A 17399-nucleotide genomic window follows, 5' to 3' on the forward strand; every position below is an offset into this window, starting at 1 on the left:
GTCTTTGCACAAGTGCCGCATAGTCTGGGTAGATGGTTATCCTGGCACCATTGTGCGTTATCAACCCGCCCTCTCTTGAGAATGTCAAGATTTTCTCCCTGTCTTTAAAGTTCAGGATCCTCCCGACCATGGGTCTCGGTGGCGCGCCCGGGCAGGGTTTCTTGGTTAGTACTCTGTGTGCCCTCTCCACTACGAAACCCTGGGACAGGGTCCCTGTGCCTACTTCCTGAAGCAATAAGTTCTCCATGTAGCCTGTGGGGTCTCTGCCTTCCTCCCCCTCCGGCAGCCCCACAATGTGCACATTGTTGCGTCTGGCCCGGCCTTCCGCATCTTCGGCTCTGCGTTCTAGTGTTCTGATCCATTCCAGCACCTCTGACATTTGTGACTGGGAGGTGGTCACGTTTGCTGTGTTACTCTGCACTTGTTGTTCCACCGTTGTCACTCTCTGCTAGGTTTCTTGTGTCCTGCCTGAGGAACCCCACGTCCACAATCACTGCGTCCAGCTTGCCCTCTATTGAGGCCTTTAACGCCTCTATGGCCTCCAGGATACTGCCTTCCAACTGTCTGATCTCCCCTTGCGTGGCGTTCGATGTGGCCATGTCCGCCACAGTTGCCCCAGGCTGTGGGTCTTCGTTCTTGCGGGCGAAAGTCTCCATGCTTGTTTGCCTCCCTCTGCTACCTTTCTGTTTGTCAGGCATGCTGATGTCTGTGGCCTTGTGACTCTGTGCTTGGATAAGGGCGGTGTGCCCCTGGGTGGCCTCCTCTTTGTGGTCGGTGCTTTCTCCTTCAGACTCGGGCCCCGCTCCCCTCGAGCCTCCGTCGACTCCGCTGCTCCCTAGCGCTTCCTTGGGGCCTGTTTTGCGGGGTCCGTGCCCTCTCTTGAAGGTGTGGGCTTACCCGCTCCCGTTGGGCTGAGGTCTCCTTTGTGATCCTGCCCGTATGCTGTCTGTTTGTGGGTGGTCTTCTCCACCTCTCCCTCGCTGCTGCCTGGCCGTTATGTCCGCTATGTTCGGTTGTTTGTCAGCAACCACACTGGGGAGACGTTACTGTCTTCTGTCTTCGCCCTGGAGTGGGACTGCCCCTGGCTGTTTGATCTGTTTGATCTGCCCTGGCATATTGGAAAAGGTCTGGCAGGTCGAGGGGCCTCTCACCGCCTTGTGTGGTAGCCGTATTGTGTAGTAGCCGTATTGTGTGGGTCGGGGGTTTCCGCCTGTTCACTTGTGGCTTCTCCCTTGCTTGTCTTCCTCCCTTCGGGAGTCTCTGTTCGCCGCTCAGGTGCTGTTTCAGGTGGGCTGTGTCCTCCCACGTATGCCCCGTGACCCTTGGGTTAGCCTCCGGGCACGGGGCCAGGAGCTCCTGTTGTTTCCCGGCTCCTCGGAGTCTTCCAACCCAGTGTGGCGGGTTACCTTTTGGGTTCTCCGGCTGCACCTCAGCGCGCTGCTGCACTGCCGCGGCCCCAGGCCGGTGGCGGCCCACGTGCCTCTCGCTGTTGGGGGACGGGGAAGGGTTGCTTCCACCGGACTCCGCGGTGCTCCGCCGCGTGGGCGTGTTCCGGCAGGGCTCCTGTGTGCTGGGGGAGCAACCGGTCTATGCCTCGGGCTGCGGGTGCCGTTGCGTTCGTTGTTTCTCTGCCCCGCGCTCTTCTCTTCAGCTGTCCTCGGCTTCCTGCTCCTTCGCCAGTCTCCACCCGGCGCAATTGTGCGCGCCGTGCCCTTCGCCCTCGATGGAGTGGGCGGGCTTGACGCCTCTCTCGGTCCTTTGTCGGGTGGTGTGCAGGTGTCTGCTGGGCCTCCCTGCTTCGTCGGCAGTCCACGCTCCTGCGCTTGGACGTCTCGCATCCTCGGAGCGCGGGCAATCACTTAGTGGGTCGCGTCCGCCATTTTGTATGAGGCGGTCCCGCGCCTCCTCCCTGCTTCGTTCTGGCCTTTCCGACCTCCGATTTTGTTCGGGCTTTCGCCCGTTCGCGCCCTGGATCCTCCGGGTGCCGTCCCTTCGATTTGTTCGTGTTCTCCTGCCGATTTTCGGTCGTTTTCAAGGATCTTGTGGCGGATCACCTGGGAGCCCTCGGTGACTCGCTTACTCTCGCATGGCCGCCAAGCCATGCCCGCTTCTCTCGGTATGCTTTTTGAATTCCTCTGTAATCCAAGCACTCAGATTATGAAAACCATTTCAATCTTCTAGGTTGGCTTGAACTGCATTTGCCTTCAATGTTCCAACTCTCTCGCCTTCCTCCTATGTTTCCATCACTTCTTCCAAAGTTGTGTGACTTGCAAAGCAGGTGCACAAAGGAGAGACCGAAGAGTCAAACAAGCCTAGCCCCCTCACCATATCCACCAAACCCATTAACCGGCTTGCATTCAGCACATGGGGCCAAACTCCACCCCCTCGCCCCCGGCACGAACACCTGACACAGCCACTCCCATGCACCATTCCACATCCATGGGCAAAACAATCTTTTCCTTTTGCTCGAAGACACGGCAAGGAGTCGCACTACTCTGCGTGTGTTATGCAAGTTTACATGCATTGTTGCGCTAATGCTGGTAACTCAAGCACACTGTATGAAATGTATATTTAGGTGAATTATTTGAATGCACGGCCTTTGTCAGGCAACTTCACGCAGTCCCACTAACCCCCAAAATCCAGGCCTGAGGCCTGTAAACAACAGTTTTACGGGCGGCCCACAGCCACAGAGGCCACACCACTGGCACATGAGCACTTTACAGAGCTAAGTGGTTAGCCTTCAGAAAGATTTACAAGAACACGGATTGTAGAAGAATTACATTCAGGGAAATCTTTAAAGCACAACTTTTCTCCAGGCCAAATATTTCCAGATGCAATCCGTTGTAAATTGATATAGAGTACATATTGGCATAATCTGTTCGCTGGATTGTTCTCAGGAGAATGATTTCTGTCATCCGGCGCCAAGGGAAAACCTTCAGGCACCTGTCAGTGTTGATGGTGCCACACTAGCATGTGGTTTCAGCCCATAACATTGCAGTCCTCATGTGCGTGGTTGTGATTGGCCTGTCTCCCTGTTTCCTTCTACTTTATGGCGAAAGGATCTCGTTTGCTTCCCCTGTAACTGACCTTGTTTCTTTGACTTCTTACAGAGAAGCTGTGGCTGTGTTGTGAGAGAAGATGGAGGATGGGAAGCCAGTGTGGGCCCCGCACCCCATTGATGGATTCCAGCTAGGAAATATTGTAGATATTGGCCCGGACACATTAACTATCGAACCTCTGAATCAAAAGGGCAAGGTGAGTTGCTTCGTAAGCTTTTTAAAACATTTTCTTTTCTTAAATCTAGCTGTCTTTAGTGGATACATGTCTGTACCAAACCCTGCATCCACGGAAAGATTTGAGGCAAGAATGAGCCCTTTTGTGTTCTGCCCGCCAGCGAGTAGGCCGGTTGGCATTTCTTGTTAAACACGGAAAAATGTCTGAAGTTCATTTAAGGTGAAAGCCACTTTACACTAACAAACCTTGATGATATGGATATTTTTTTTGCACATTTGTATTTGTCATCATTCTGCTGATATAAGTACAGAAAAGAGATGGTGTGCAGAAACGTTTTGCAGAAAATAATGTTTCTGGTGTATTGGCTTTAATGTTAATTTATTTACATCTTAATACATAAACCAAAACGTAATCAACACTTTGAAATGTGGCCTTAAACCCAAATAATGTAATGTTGAAAAAAAGGTCCCGTGATACGCTTTGGATTGTGTATTGTACCGTGTGAAGTGTTCAAGTGTGATACTTTTTTGGCATTTCCCTTTTTTCCGGATTATACAGTTATATACAAAAAGTTAATATGATTAACTTTGAGCACTCTGGGGCTCATGTTCATGAAAGTTGTACGTTGACAGAGGGGAGCCGTTACGTTTACACTTTAACGGAAGCGGGCCTCCAGTTCCAAATGTTGGTCATTTGCAGGGCAAAAGGTGGCGTGCAAGCGTGTATGCCCCCTTTTGTCTTTCACATTTGCACTTCGCAGTGCAAAGTGAATAAACACTGCCTGGCATGTTGGCATGCCAGCTAGTGTTTACCATGGCAAGCGGGGCTCACAATTAAACGCTCTCCGACAGGCTCGCATGTTAGAGAGCGTTTTATTTCTATTTATGAACACTGCTTACCATCCGCGCATGGTAAGCGGTGCTCACAATGAAAAATGAATTGTAATGGGAGGCGACGTTTGCAATGGACTCCTAGGAGGTCCACCTGCTTCATGCTGGTGCATAAAGCTGGCGGCGTACCCCATAGGGATCTCCAGCATTTGCATGTATGCTCTCCATTAACGTTACGCCTCCATCGAGATGAGCCCCTCAGAGTTCTACCTTGAAAATAAAATGAAACATTTTTCGACTACATTTCTTAAAGCAAAACTGAGCTTATGTTAGTTGTGGATTCACGTGAATGAAGACGTTAAATGCTTGAGTAAGGCTTTAATGCCTTCCATTCAAGCACCGCCACACTATCATTAATTTGTATGGCAGAGCGGAGGGGCTGAATTCAACTTGCGTTTCTGCCACCCCCTTCCTCTCCACCATACAATTACTGCAACATTTGCGCCGGCTTGGATTTTCATGCGGGCGTATATGCTGGCGATCCCTGCGGGGTCCGCCTGCTTTATGCACAAGCATAAAGCAGGCGGACCCCGTAGGGATCCATGCTGGCAGGCAGCGTTTACAATGAAAGCATATCAGGCAGGGTTTAATTGGAATTGTGAACACTGCTTACCGAGCGAGCATGGCAAGCAGCGCTCACAATTAAAAGTAAACACTGCCTCACATTCGGTTTTGCCAGGCAGTGTTTACTCACTTTGCACAGAGGAGTTCAAAAGTGCAGGGCAAAAGGCGACACTCTTGCCCTGCACTTTTGCACTCCACCTTGCAACTAACAGAAATGTGGCGGCTGAGAGATTTTACGTTGCAGTGCAAACGTAATGGCTCCCCGCCATCAAATATACACTTAAGAGCAAAATGAGCTCCTCTGCCTATTTTACTACAATGTATTTGTAAAATTATTTATCACTTTGGCTGAAAAGGAAATCGCCAACAAAACCGCATAGCAAAAAATCACTCTTGCACAAATCGAAGGGTAATAAACAGTGCTTTAAGACAATGTAGTTTTAAATGTTACACTTCTAAATTGAAATATGCACCTCCTTGATGTTGCAGCACTGGCTACTGTTGTTGAAAGCGGAGGACTAAGTAGTGGTTGGCAGTGCCCACACACTGGTGAGTGAAGACAGAGATGGGGGGGGTATGGCGTTGGGAAAAGCAATAGCAACCGCTGGACAGGAAAAAACAGCATCTCTAAGAGGCAGATAGATGGAGAGAGATAAACGTGCAATGAGACTCCTCTGAGATAGTTAAGAAATGATAGGCATGTCCACCATTGATTTATTTATTTATATAGTGCTTTATACCAAGGCGCTGTACAGTGGAACAACAAAATACAAAATAACAACAACATTTAACAATGAGAGCAAAATTTACATCCTGAATCATTCAACAAAACAGTGCAAAGAGCAATTAACTTAGGTGGGGGGGGTGGAAAGGGGAGAGGGAAGAGGTGGGGGAGTAGGAGATGGACAGGGCGAGGGAGAATGGAAGGGGAAAAGAGAGGAGTAGGAGAGGGGAGAGAGGAATCAGATGAGGGTAAGAAGAGGGGGGTCTGGGGGGAAGTGAAGAGGGCAGAGGCGAAGTTTTCAAGGAGGAGAATGGAGGAGGAGGGATTTAAGGGAAGTGCGAAATGAAATGAAGTGAAGGTTGTGGTAGAGCGGATTGTAAGAGGGAGCGAGTTCCAATGCAGGGGTTCAAGGAGTTGGAATGAGCGGAAATGGGAGGAAGCGCAAGGGGAAGGAGGAACAGTGAGAAGGAAATGGTCAGCGGAGCGAAGGGAGGGGGAGTAGAAGGAGAGGAGGGAGGAGAGATAAGGAGGAGCAAGACCATGGAGGGATTTGAAGACAAGGCAGAGAAAGTAGAACTTTAGTTGTGAGTGGAAAGGTAGCCAGCCAAGGTGACAGAGCGAGGAAGAGATGGAGTCAAGGGAGGTAAGGAGACAAAGGGTACGGACAGGAGTGGTATATGGATTTTGGAGGGGTAAGCTGAGATGCGGGAAGTCCGAAGATTAGAGAGGAGCAGTAGAAGAGGCGGGAAAAGATGAGAGAGGAAATTAGGAGTTTGGTGGCGTGGAATGTGAGGCAGGGACGGATTTTGCGTATATTGTAGAGGTGGTATCGGCAGGAGCGGGAGGTGAGTGAAATGTATTGTGAGAAGGTGAGAGAGGAGTCAAAGAGAATGCCTAGATTACGAGCTTGGGGGGTAGATAGGGAGATTGGAGGGAGGAAAGTGAATGAAAGGAGGAGGGGAGGGAGGGGGAAGAGAGTTAGAGGGGAAGAAAAGGACTTCAGTTTTATCGGTGTTAAGAGAGAGAAAGCGGGAGGACATCCAGTTCTTGATAGCAGTGAGACAGGAGGAGAGTTTAAGGTGGAGGCCAGGCGAGAAGGAGGAGAAAGAAAGAAAGAGTTGAGTATCGTCCTAACAGTTGATATGTTGTCCATTCTATGTATGTGGAGGCTTGGGGGGGCGGGGGGGTTTCTCCTAAGCCGCTGAATCCTTAATTAAAAAGTAGGAGAATCACATGCCCACACATATTTGACATTATATCAACCCTTAGCTAATTTGATGTAGTTGGAATATGCATCTTAATCACAAACCTGTCGTGGTTACCTTGTGATCACTGACACTAGCAAGACCAATGCCTCAGGTGCTCTTGGTAATGCGCTGCACTGCAATTGGGCCCCAGGCCCTACAAGTGGATTCCACCGGTTGGATCTCGGACCTCTCCACCTTTCCCAGGTCACCGCACAACACCACCCTTTAGATCATTTGGGTATGCAGTCGCCTTCTCAAGCACAATACGTGGGAGTTCAGTGGATGGGGACCACCACCACCAGATGGAGTATTGTATCTGTGCAGCTAGGAAGTAGATCTACAAATGTGGTTATTCCAGGCCCCCTTTACTCATAAGACCGGACCAAAAACCCATGGACGGCCAGGGCTGAACATTATTAAATATGTGTAAAAGCTTCAGTAGTCTCACCTTCTTGGCCAGTGATATTCGGGCGCCTGTGAGATAGGAAGGAGAGACCATGTTTTGTTTTATCTTGGCCACGTGGGGAGATCGCGTGCTTACGCTCTCCGGACCCTTGCAAAATCAGTTATTGGACTCGCATAGGCAGACCATGACGTGTAAAACGTTGGTTATAGTTATAATATAAATGTTGCGTTATAGGCCGTTTATTCATTCATAACATACAGAAAGAAAAATAAACACATGATCAGTTATACATAGACAAAGAGAAAACTCATTGCTGTTAGTATTGTTGCAGAAGACACCTTCATCCCGGCCACTACGACACTGCTCAGTCCCACAGCAGGTAGGCAAAGAGATTGATCGTCCTAACGGGATCTGGAGCAGAGCGTCCTCCCTCTCGGTGATACTGCATCACCCATGGGTCCAAATACTAACTGCCTTCCCAAGAGTAAAACCTCTTCTCTTTATGGGGCTACTTTTGATCCCCGCCCCTCATGGGTTACCGTGCTGCCCTCTGCCGAAGAGCAGTCAATAAGCCTGAGGTGCAAAAAGAGTGGAATATTCCAGTTAGGAGCGGAAAGAACCCAGCTTCTCTCCTTGGTTTCGTTCCCATCGCCCCTTATCGGTGCACCTGCAGAGCGCTCCGACTCCCTTTCTGGCTTGTCCTTCGGTGGACAATACAACAACTATTCTCCCCGGCTTTGTCATCTGACATAAATATGGGACCTTGTCTTCGCTGCAGAAATACATGTTTACTTGCTGAGCCCGTGAAAACGTAGGTTTTCATTGCTGTTTCATTGTGGTAAATGCAAGTGATTATCCAAGATGGCCGCGCATCGGCGCCATGTTTTCTGGCTCATTTCGCACACACACTACACTCCACCCCTTGAATATACAACTACCATGGCGAAAAGGAGGTTCACAGAACCTGCAAAACAAATGCCACAAATTCATTGTAGGAGGCGGAGCGCGTGGACCGGCGAATGATATGATACGATAGGTTATTTATCCAGAGGTTTCTAAGCGGAGACCTGGGGATCGAACCTGCGATGCTCCATGTTGTCTTGCTTCCAAGGTGAGCACATTGCCCCTGAGCTATCCTCCCAAGAATAGCACGGCGTAGAGGAAATAGCATCAAGCTAAGGCATGTTAAAGTACAAAGACCACCTGAAATATTAGCAAGAATATATGAATAAGTCTAATTCCCACAGGAAAATAACCAACTCACAGGAAGTTTCACATGGCTCAGGTGGATGGCTGTTACAACAGTAAAGTTACACCACATATTATTGGAAACTTCAATGCAAACAGAAGTCAGTCGAGCGCATAGGTGCCGCTCGAAATCCGTCCTCTTCTCACCATGGTTTAGGTCCAGCTGTTGGCATTTGCCAACAAAGTTCGGATCACAAGTCATTTGATAAGACATCGGCAGGGGCAATATTGTGAGTAATAATACTTGTCATATTTCTCCATTTGCAGTCCGTGTCTGCTCAGAATTTACAATATTCATACACTGAAAAAGAACTTCGCACATCAGAGTTCTCAATCAAGGAATCCTTACGCAAGACTCAAACATATTCCGTAACACCAGAACAGGTGTCTGTATTGCCAAAAGGCTTGTGGAAACCAAAGTAGTGGAGTCATGTACATCTGACATACAGAAATGTGAAACGTTCAGCACCCGTTGAGCCAGGTAAACCCATATATTTTCGGACTGTCCGACGAGTGTAGGATAGTTATTTGCACCAAGGATATTGAAAGAGCGGAAAGGTGCAAAGCATCACGCTTACGCCCACGTCGTTTTCTCAAAGCACTGCGGTACGCTGCATGGATTCATCATTGGGCTCAATAGTAGTAACAGGTGTCAGTTTTGATCCAGATCACCACGTCCATCAGCAGAATGGAGGCATTTGCCACTCCCTCGAGCATGTCCCCGTACCTTCCCGAAGACACTCCACCGCGCCTCACACAGACAGTCAGCATACACAGGATCTATAAATCAGAATTCAAAAACAAGTTATCAGTGGAGTACATCACTCACGTAAATAACATTTGTCAGCGTGAAATTAGTCCATTTCCTTTTCCCATGTTCCATCACACGAACGTCCTGATCCTCCCCTACTGCAATCATATCCGCCAGAATGGGCGGACCTTTAGGTTTTTCGACCCATACCTTTGCACCGCCACCATAGTATCTGACGAGCCAAAACCTTTGTCCCCACAAATAGTTAATACCGTGGATGGCTCTCCTTTCCTCACCATGGATAGCTTCAAAGGCACTAATGTTGATTGGGCCACTCAGTATCCCTTATGGATAGGTAACATGTTTTCCCCACTAGTTATGAGAATAACCTTGATTTCTCCCTGATGATTTGCATCCACAATCTCTCCCAACACTTGAATGCCTTTCAAGGCTAGTCCAGATGTAGGGGCAATTAGTCCCATATGTTCAGACAGAATTTGTACCCCAATTCCCGTATCAATCACCCCAAACCCCCTAGGTTCAAGTCGGATTTCTTCTCTTGCATGCAAATCCACCGCAGCTGATTCAGGAATGGCACGATAAGGTGATAATGCACCAGTAGATATTTCCCAATTCAGCGGAGTTTCAACAGCTCTGAATTGTAAGGCTGGCGTTAACATTCACATCAATGGAGTCTCACTGTTCTCAATGGGACGGTTATTAAGTATCTGAACAGTCTCCAGTATGCATTCTCGCCACCCTCTACATTTATACGCAACTGTGCCTTCAACAATCCATTCACTCTCGCAATTAACCCTGAAGCCTCAGGGTGATGGGGCACATGAAAGATCCATTTGATTGTTTTTCTTGACAATAGTCTAAAACCAACTTTCCCTTAAAGTGGGACCTGTTGTCGCTCTGTATTTGCAAGGGAACACCATAGTACACAGCTACTTGATCGAACAATTTAATCATGTTCAATTGTGTAGCTCTTTTATATGGTAACACCATCAAATACCCAGAATGTGTCTACAATGGTACATGCATATTGACATCCCCTGCTAATGGGCATGGAACCAATGTAATCGATTTGCCGAATCTGTCCCGGCAATTTGCCTTACTTCAATGTGCCTTGAACTATATGTGGTGAACTATATGTGGAATAGATCTTTGCTTCTGATGTTGACACATGGGACACTGTAGGATTATTGTTTTTACAATATCTAACAGGATGCTGATTTCCCTGTCTTATGCCCACCTGATAGTAGCTTTCTCTCCGAGATGTCCACTCTTCTGATGGGCCCACTTAGCAATCTCTTCCAAATGTTCTTTCACAGCCCTCTCGTCCATAATGAAAACTTTTGCATGTTCATCTGCAATAGAATTAAACCACAGTCCGAATGAAGCTGTTGGACAATGTGCGTCTACGTGATAGACAGTTACTGTATTAGCATTGTGGAATCAGAAAATGTAATAGTAAGGCTTTTACACCATACAACGAGAAATCCACCAACACGGGCTTGTAAAGATTCCCAGAATCTTTATTGCAATGCTGAACAGTTTATAAAACAAAGTACACAAATAGCTATTTGGCCGTCAGTACATCAGAGACCACCAGCAGGTTCAATGTGAGCAATGAACAGGAATTGCTAGCTGGACATCAGCGTATTTATACAGTTTCTTCATAACGATGTCCAGCCTCCTACAAGTTAATCATGTACTGGGCTAGGGTTCGCACCAGGTTCATTCCTAATTTACATATCTCGTGCATGCGGTTTACTTCTTAATACATTTACTAACAAGCACTATTATTCTCTGGGTTTAACTTTACACTCTTTACACATTGCTATAATGCAGGTCAAACAGATGTTTCGCATGACATGTTTTAACAGTGTTATTGTTCTTACATACTTGTAGGTTAACATCACCGATTCAAGTAATTCCCTGATCCCGAGGTCAACAAAGGACAAGGTCTACATGACCCTAACATGTAGCCTGCAGACAGGTTGGACATTAACTCTCCTACAGAGGTTGGAGAGGTTAAAGTAAGAACAAGAGAACACAGGTCGGCCATTTTAGGCCACGGGGTGACTTTGCACGAAAAACTAAAATGGCGGTTTTGACCTAAAATGGAGGCTTGATTCACTTAAGGTCACGACCTTGAGATGCGGATTTCCTCGCAAAGCGACTGGGCATAGGCCAACATATACAATGAGGACGAAACAATATTATATCAGTTTTAACAGCAGCTCAGCAATGTCTTGCCACAATTCCTTCCCCCATACTTCTTTAGCATGACTCTTCCATCTATTTCTCTGCCACGTAGGCAACCACATTACCAACCCATTCGCAACAGACCATGAGTCTGTATAAATGTAACACCCAAGCGTCTCTTATTCCAAAGCCTGATACACTTTATGCAGTTCCGCAAATTGGCTACTCTTTCCTTTTCCAGAGGTGATTAACCCCTTTTTCAATTTGGGATTATAGGCTGCAGCCTTCCAATGTCGCTCGGCTCCCAAATTCTTGACTGAGCAGTCAGTAAACCAGGCATTTTCAACTTGCTCACTCAACAGCTCTCCATATGGGATTCCCCATTTAACTGGAGACTCGCCAATTATCCCTTCTTCATTGGGTTCCAAGTCTGCTAGTGGAACTCCTACCACTTGTTTGTGTAATTTGGGTACTCCCCCCTTTCCTGTTTTGCATGATCTTGAATATACCATTTCCATTTGATGATACTCTCCTCTTGTGCATGCCCAATCCGATGTCTTTTAGGGGAGCTCCGTACCCATTGCATGATTGGTATTTCCGGTCGGATCAATACATCATGACCCACCGTCATTTGTTCTGTATCCACAACTTCCCAATAACAAGCCAACAGTTGCTTTTCAAATGGCGTGTATCTGTCACCAGCTTCAGGTAACGTGCAACTCCAAAACCCTAAAGGCACCCATTTCCTGTCCTGTTTTTGTCACAAACTCCAGTTGGCATATGCATCTTGGACAGATACATTTAGTTCCACCTCTCCGTCCCTTAATGGCCATAAATCAAGAACTTTCTGAATGGTGTCTTTGGCTAATTGGAGCGCTTTATCTTGTTCTTCACCCCATTCAAAATAGAATTTTTTGCGTGTTACTTTGTAAACGGGTGCCAGAATTTGTCCCAAATGGGGTATATGTGGTCTCCAAAATCCAAACCGCCCAATAAACTACTGGACTTGTTTTTTAGTCCTCGGAGTCGAAAACTCAAGGATCTTTTGTTTGGCTTTAGGCACCATTTTGCGATGTCCTTTGTGCCACTGAATTCCTAGAAAAATCGCGTTCTCTGCTGGACCTTGTGTTTTTAGAGTCATTTATTTCCCATCCTTCCTTCCTTAAACCGTCCATAATAAGCTCTAGGTGCACTTGCACGCTATGCTCATCTTTCCCTTGAATTAGTATATCGTCACTGTAGTGTACGATCTGCACATCCGGTTTGAACAGGATTTTGTCCAAATGTTCTGCCACCAGCCGGTGGCAGATGGTTAGACTATGCATATAACCCATTGGTAAACGTTTGAACGTATACGGTCTCCCATTCCACGAGAATGCAAACTGCTCCTGACATTCCTGAGCCATTAGAACAGTGAAGAAGGCATTAGCCAAGTCTGACACTGCGTACCATGTTCCCTCAAACTTCTGTAAGTCACAGCGTCAGGGACTGCTGGTTTTAGCAGAGGAGTGTGTGCATTCAACTCTCAAGAATAAACAGTCATCCTGTAGCTTCCATCCGGTTTCTTAACAGGCCAGATCGAATTGTTTGAAGCTGTGGTCATAGGACACAACACACTGGCTTCCACATACCCTTTAATGGTTTCTGAATCTCCTTTTGCCCCTGGGATTCCGATATTGTTTCATGGACACTTTTAGTTAGTGGTGATTGGAAGCTGCACCGTGGGCATCTTTAATTGTCCCACCACCACCACGGGGGTTCAAGTGAATGCACTGACCCCAGACTGATAGTTTACTTCCCAATCCGAGAGTGTCAGTCCTTCCAGAATGTTAAATCCAATGATATATTTGGGAATCGGGACAACCAGTACTGAATAAGTGTCCCTTTTTTAGACTTCCGATTTTCATATCTGTTTGTTTGAACAGCAGGGGGGGGGGTCTCTTTGCCCCCCCAACCCAGTAATGGTGAAATGTCACCCCTTAAATCTCGAAGGATATCCATGTATTAATGAGGCCTCGGCCTGGGTATCAAATAAAGCGTTGACCTCATGTACGTTTCCCGATTGCCAAAATAATTAACTCCAAGCTCTTGATTTATTCTTCAAGTGTTGCTATTGATCTGTGCAATGCTTTCAGGACCCTCCCTTCCCTGGATATGCAGCATCCTCTAAGGTATATCTTGATGACTTCCGATACCACCCCAAGGTCTGGGAGTCTGCATTAGTCTGGAAAAAGGTCTGTATGTCTTCTGCGATATTTTCACGGAAGACAGCGTCTTCCAGTGCGCAGGCTCTGAAACGACAGCACAAATGTCTAGGGGACTGAGACGGACCAGAAAAGGGAACCAGTATCAGAGAGAGTACGGGGAAGTATCTTAAACTCCACAATGTTCTTGGTTGTCTCCGATGAGACCATGACATAATCTATCCTGGATGAACTACCATGTACACCCGAGTAGAAGGTGTATTCCCTAGCAGTGGGATGCATAAAGTGTTAGGCGTCGTAGAGCCCATGATATTCTGCTATGGCTGCTCACTTTGAGGCTGCTTTAGGGAGAATAAGTTGGGTCGTGGAAGACCTATCTAGATCCAAGGAGATGGCAACATTAATGTTGCCTGCCCATATGACTTCGTAGTCCGGGAATTTATATAAGTGGTTGGCACAGTGCTGGAAGAAATTGTGGCTATCCATATTGGGAGCGTGTATGTTGACAAGGAGAATCCGTAGCCCAGCAACCTCCCTGCTAGGAGAAGGTAGCGCCTGTCCTCGTCCCCGATCAGAACATGGAATTTAAATTCCAACGATCAGTGAATGTATGTGGCCACCCCTCGTGAATGGGAGGTAAATGAAGAACAGTACCTATGTATTCCCCACCCTGGGATATTGGGAAGCCTACCATCTCGTGCCAGATGAGTTTCTTGCAAGCATACACTATTTACACAGTGGTTTTTGCCATGATTAGCAATCAGTCTAGCTTTTTATTTTATTAGTGAACCCCTGTATATTCCAAGTCATCAATGAGATGTTATCTCCGGACATCATAGCAGCTGTCGGCATCTCTATACACTTCGGCTCCTGATGACGACCGGCTCACAGCACACAAAGAGCAGCAGAGATGCAGTCCCTGGGCTTAAGGCCAAGGATAAGTCTTGTTGCCCTATTCTGCATTAGCTCAAGGGGTCACAGAGTGGAAGAAGGGAGATTCAGGAGGAGGCTATTGCAATAGTCAAGCCTAGAGAGAACCAGGGCTCGGGTAACTTTGAGCGACTGGGGGCAAGTGAGAAAAGGGAGCATTCCTTTGAGAAGGAAGAGCTGAAAGTGGGACTTCATGGCAATGCCCTGAGTGTGTGGGAGGAAGGAGAGAGAGGAGTCGAAGATGACTCCAAGGTTTCCGGATTCAGAAGAAGGAGCCGGGGGAGAGCCCATGGAGGCAGGTGAGAGTGAGGGGAAGAAGGGAGCAGGGATCCCAATGGGAAGGATCTCAGTTTTGCTGGCACTGAGGCAGGAATCATTGGACGTGCAGCAAGTATGACTGGCAGATAAGCAGTCATCGGGCTATCGGTGCGTTATAAACATGCACATAACCTAACATAACAAGAGCGGTCAGTTAGAAAGGTCAGCCAGTCCAGTGCCTGTTTCGAGACACCAAGGGTATTGTGGAGCCTTTGTATGAGGATGGAGTGGTTGACTGTGTGAAAGGCAGAGGAGAGATCGAGTAGGATGAGGACATCCTGGGAGTTGGAGTCCAGAGATGCAAGCAATTCTTCACGGATGTTCAGAAGAGCAGTTTCCATGCCTCTGGATGCTTGGAATCCAGATTGATGGTTGTGGAGGCCACCAACAAGTTCAGTGTGCGAGCTGAGTTGGGGCAAGGCCAGCTTCTCCAGCAGTTTTCCCAGGAAGGAGGTGATGGCTATAGGGTGGTAGTTGACTGGACAGGTAGCGTTGGCTGAAGGTGTTTTCAGGAGGGGGCGCACAAGGGAGTGCTTGAGGGAAAAGGGGTAAGATCCAGTGGCAAAAGAGTGGTTGTAAGAATCAGCGAGTTCAGGGGCAAGAGAGACAATGTTGTCCTTGATGGTTCTGGATGAGCAAGGGGAAACCTGTTTGGAAGAGACCTTCATGAAGCGGGTAACTTCAGGTGTGACGGGGTCGAAGGAGGAGAGTGACGGATCAAGGGATGCAAGCAGGTGTGGGATGGATTGGGCGGGTGAGTAACAAAGGTGTTCAGGATGTCTTGAGTTTTTGTGGTAAATTGTGTGGCCAGTGCGTTGCATAGGGCCTGTGAGGGAAGAGGGGACGAGAAGGCCGCGGAAGGGTTAACTAGTTCCTTGCAGATTTTGAAAAGTTCAGCCATGCTGTTGGATGCACCAGATACTCGTGCCTGAATGTGGGCCCTTTTCTTGGCATGGATGGAGAGTCTGTATTGCCTTTGTAGCAGGCACAGGCCAGTTTGTCAGAAGGTGAGCCTGAGGTTTTCCACTTCCGTTCCGGCGCTCTGCGCTTTTGTTTCAGGGCTGCAAGTTCGGAGTTTCACCAGGTGTTATGCTTACAGGCGGGTTTCAGGAGGATCCTCATGACTGGGGCAAGAATGTCATATTGGTGATGGCCAAGTGGAAGTTTCTGAGAGCACAGTCGGTGGTATAGTCTGAGGTTGGGGGCAATGGGGGATGAACGTGTCACTCGTCTCATCGGGTGGATGTTTGTGAGCGAGGTTGGCAGAGTTTTTGGGGGTGTGGTCAGAGGGCCGAAGTGACCCAGGTGGGAGTAGAGGAGAGAATCTTCTGACCAAGAGAGATGGGTAACCAGAGTGGGGGGTGAGAGAGAGGTCAGAGTGGATGAGGGCATCCAGAGTGTGTCCAGCCGAGTGGTTTGGATCAGAAGAGAGAATGGAGAGGGATGGAGAGGTGCAGAGGGCAATGGAAAGGCTGGATGCTGTGACAGGGGAGTCCAATTGGATGTTGAAGTCGCCCAAGAGGAGGAGATTGGAGGTGGTTGAAAGTAAGGAAGAACAGAAATCGGCCCATTCAGAGAGGAATAGTGTTGTAGCGCCTGGAGACTGGTAAATGATAGCAATGGTCAGGGTGGAGGAGGGAGAGATGACCAGCTTGCATACATGGCTCTCAAAGGAAGAGCAGAGCTGGGTGGGTAAGATGGAAGAAGGAACCCACTCAGGGAAGATTTAGGCAACCCCTCCACCAGTACATCGAGGTTGAGGCTTGGAAATGATCTTGAAGCTGTCGGGCAGGAAGGAGTCAAAAGCAGTGACTGAGCTGGCATTGAACCAAGTCTCGGTAAGCGCGAGAATGTTGAGGGCAGTGCCTTCAAGAAGGAGGCAGGGGTCAGCAGAGTGTTAGTGGGCTCAGCAGGCCTTAAGAGTCTCCAGGTGGAGGAGGTCTTTCCCTTTGAAGGTTTTCTGAGGTGGAGTACAGGGGCGTGGTACTGCAGTCAGAGGGGGAGGGATAGAGAGACTTACATGGTATTCAGGGCGAGAATAGACTGCAGTATGTCTGTAGATTAAGCAATCAGGAGCAGGCTTATGGTCACTTAGAGCTAACGGGCCACTGTGTGGGACCCTGTGACCCTATACCTGGCTTCTACTCTGCTCTAGGCGGGAGCTCACCATTGCTCCACATTCCACAAGGGTGCCACACTGTCATTGAGGTAATGCAGTAGGTAGTGCACTGGGTAGTGCATTGGGTAATGGGAACCCACTCCGGACCATGCCCCCGGCAGGGATAGGGCTGTACTTTATTCAGAAGAGGCTCCACGCTGCAGGCGTGCAGACCCCCTTGAGACAAGGTTTCCCCGCACACAGATCAATGCGGCTCAGCCTCGGCGTCTCCCAAGTGTGGCTGAAACTTCTGTCAGAGTTTGGGTTGCTGTTAACGCTCCTCAAGGGGCCAAGCACCCCAGCTATCTTCCCCACAAGCGTCGGTGGGGTGGGGGGGGCAACAGCAAAAGTGGGGCTGAAGGCAGCCTAGGGGAGAGCTCTATGCTGCTGGGCACCCCCGCTGCCCGGCAGTGGATTCAGTGTCACAGTTGTAGGGCTACAGCAGGAGATTGATGCCACGTCCCCTGCTGTACCTCGCCATCACAGGGGGATGTAGCATCTACGGTCTGGC

At 48.4% G+C, this 17399-nt stretch overlaps 1 protein-coding gene across 8 annotated transcripts in view; it reads left to right on the top strand.

Moving 5' to 3' along the window:
• The window catches only part of MYO6 (myosin VI), a 1279197-nt gene that overhangs the window by 132558 nt on the left and 1129240 nt on the right, over positions 1-17399 (top strand). For all 8 annotated transcript variants that reach the window (XM_069606282.1, XM_069606276.1, XM_069606277.1 and 5 more), the window contains exon 2: positions 3111-3255. In XM_069606282.1, coding sequence (XP_069462383.1) covers positions 3139-3255 — 117 coding nt within the window. In that variant the 5' untranslated portion in view covers positions 3111-3138. The remainder of the gene's footprint in view (positions 1-3110; positions 3256-17399) is intronic.

The sequence above is a fragment of the Ambystoma mexicanum genome, chromosome 4p (genome assembly GCF_040938575.1).
Source record: "Ambystoma mexicanum isolate Mex_15411 chromosome 4p, UKY_AmexF1_1, whole genome shotgun sequence".
NCBI lineage: Eukaryota > Metazoa > Chordata > Amphibia > Caudata > Ambystomatidae > Ambystoma > Ambystoma mexicanum.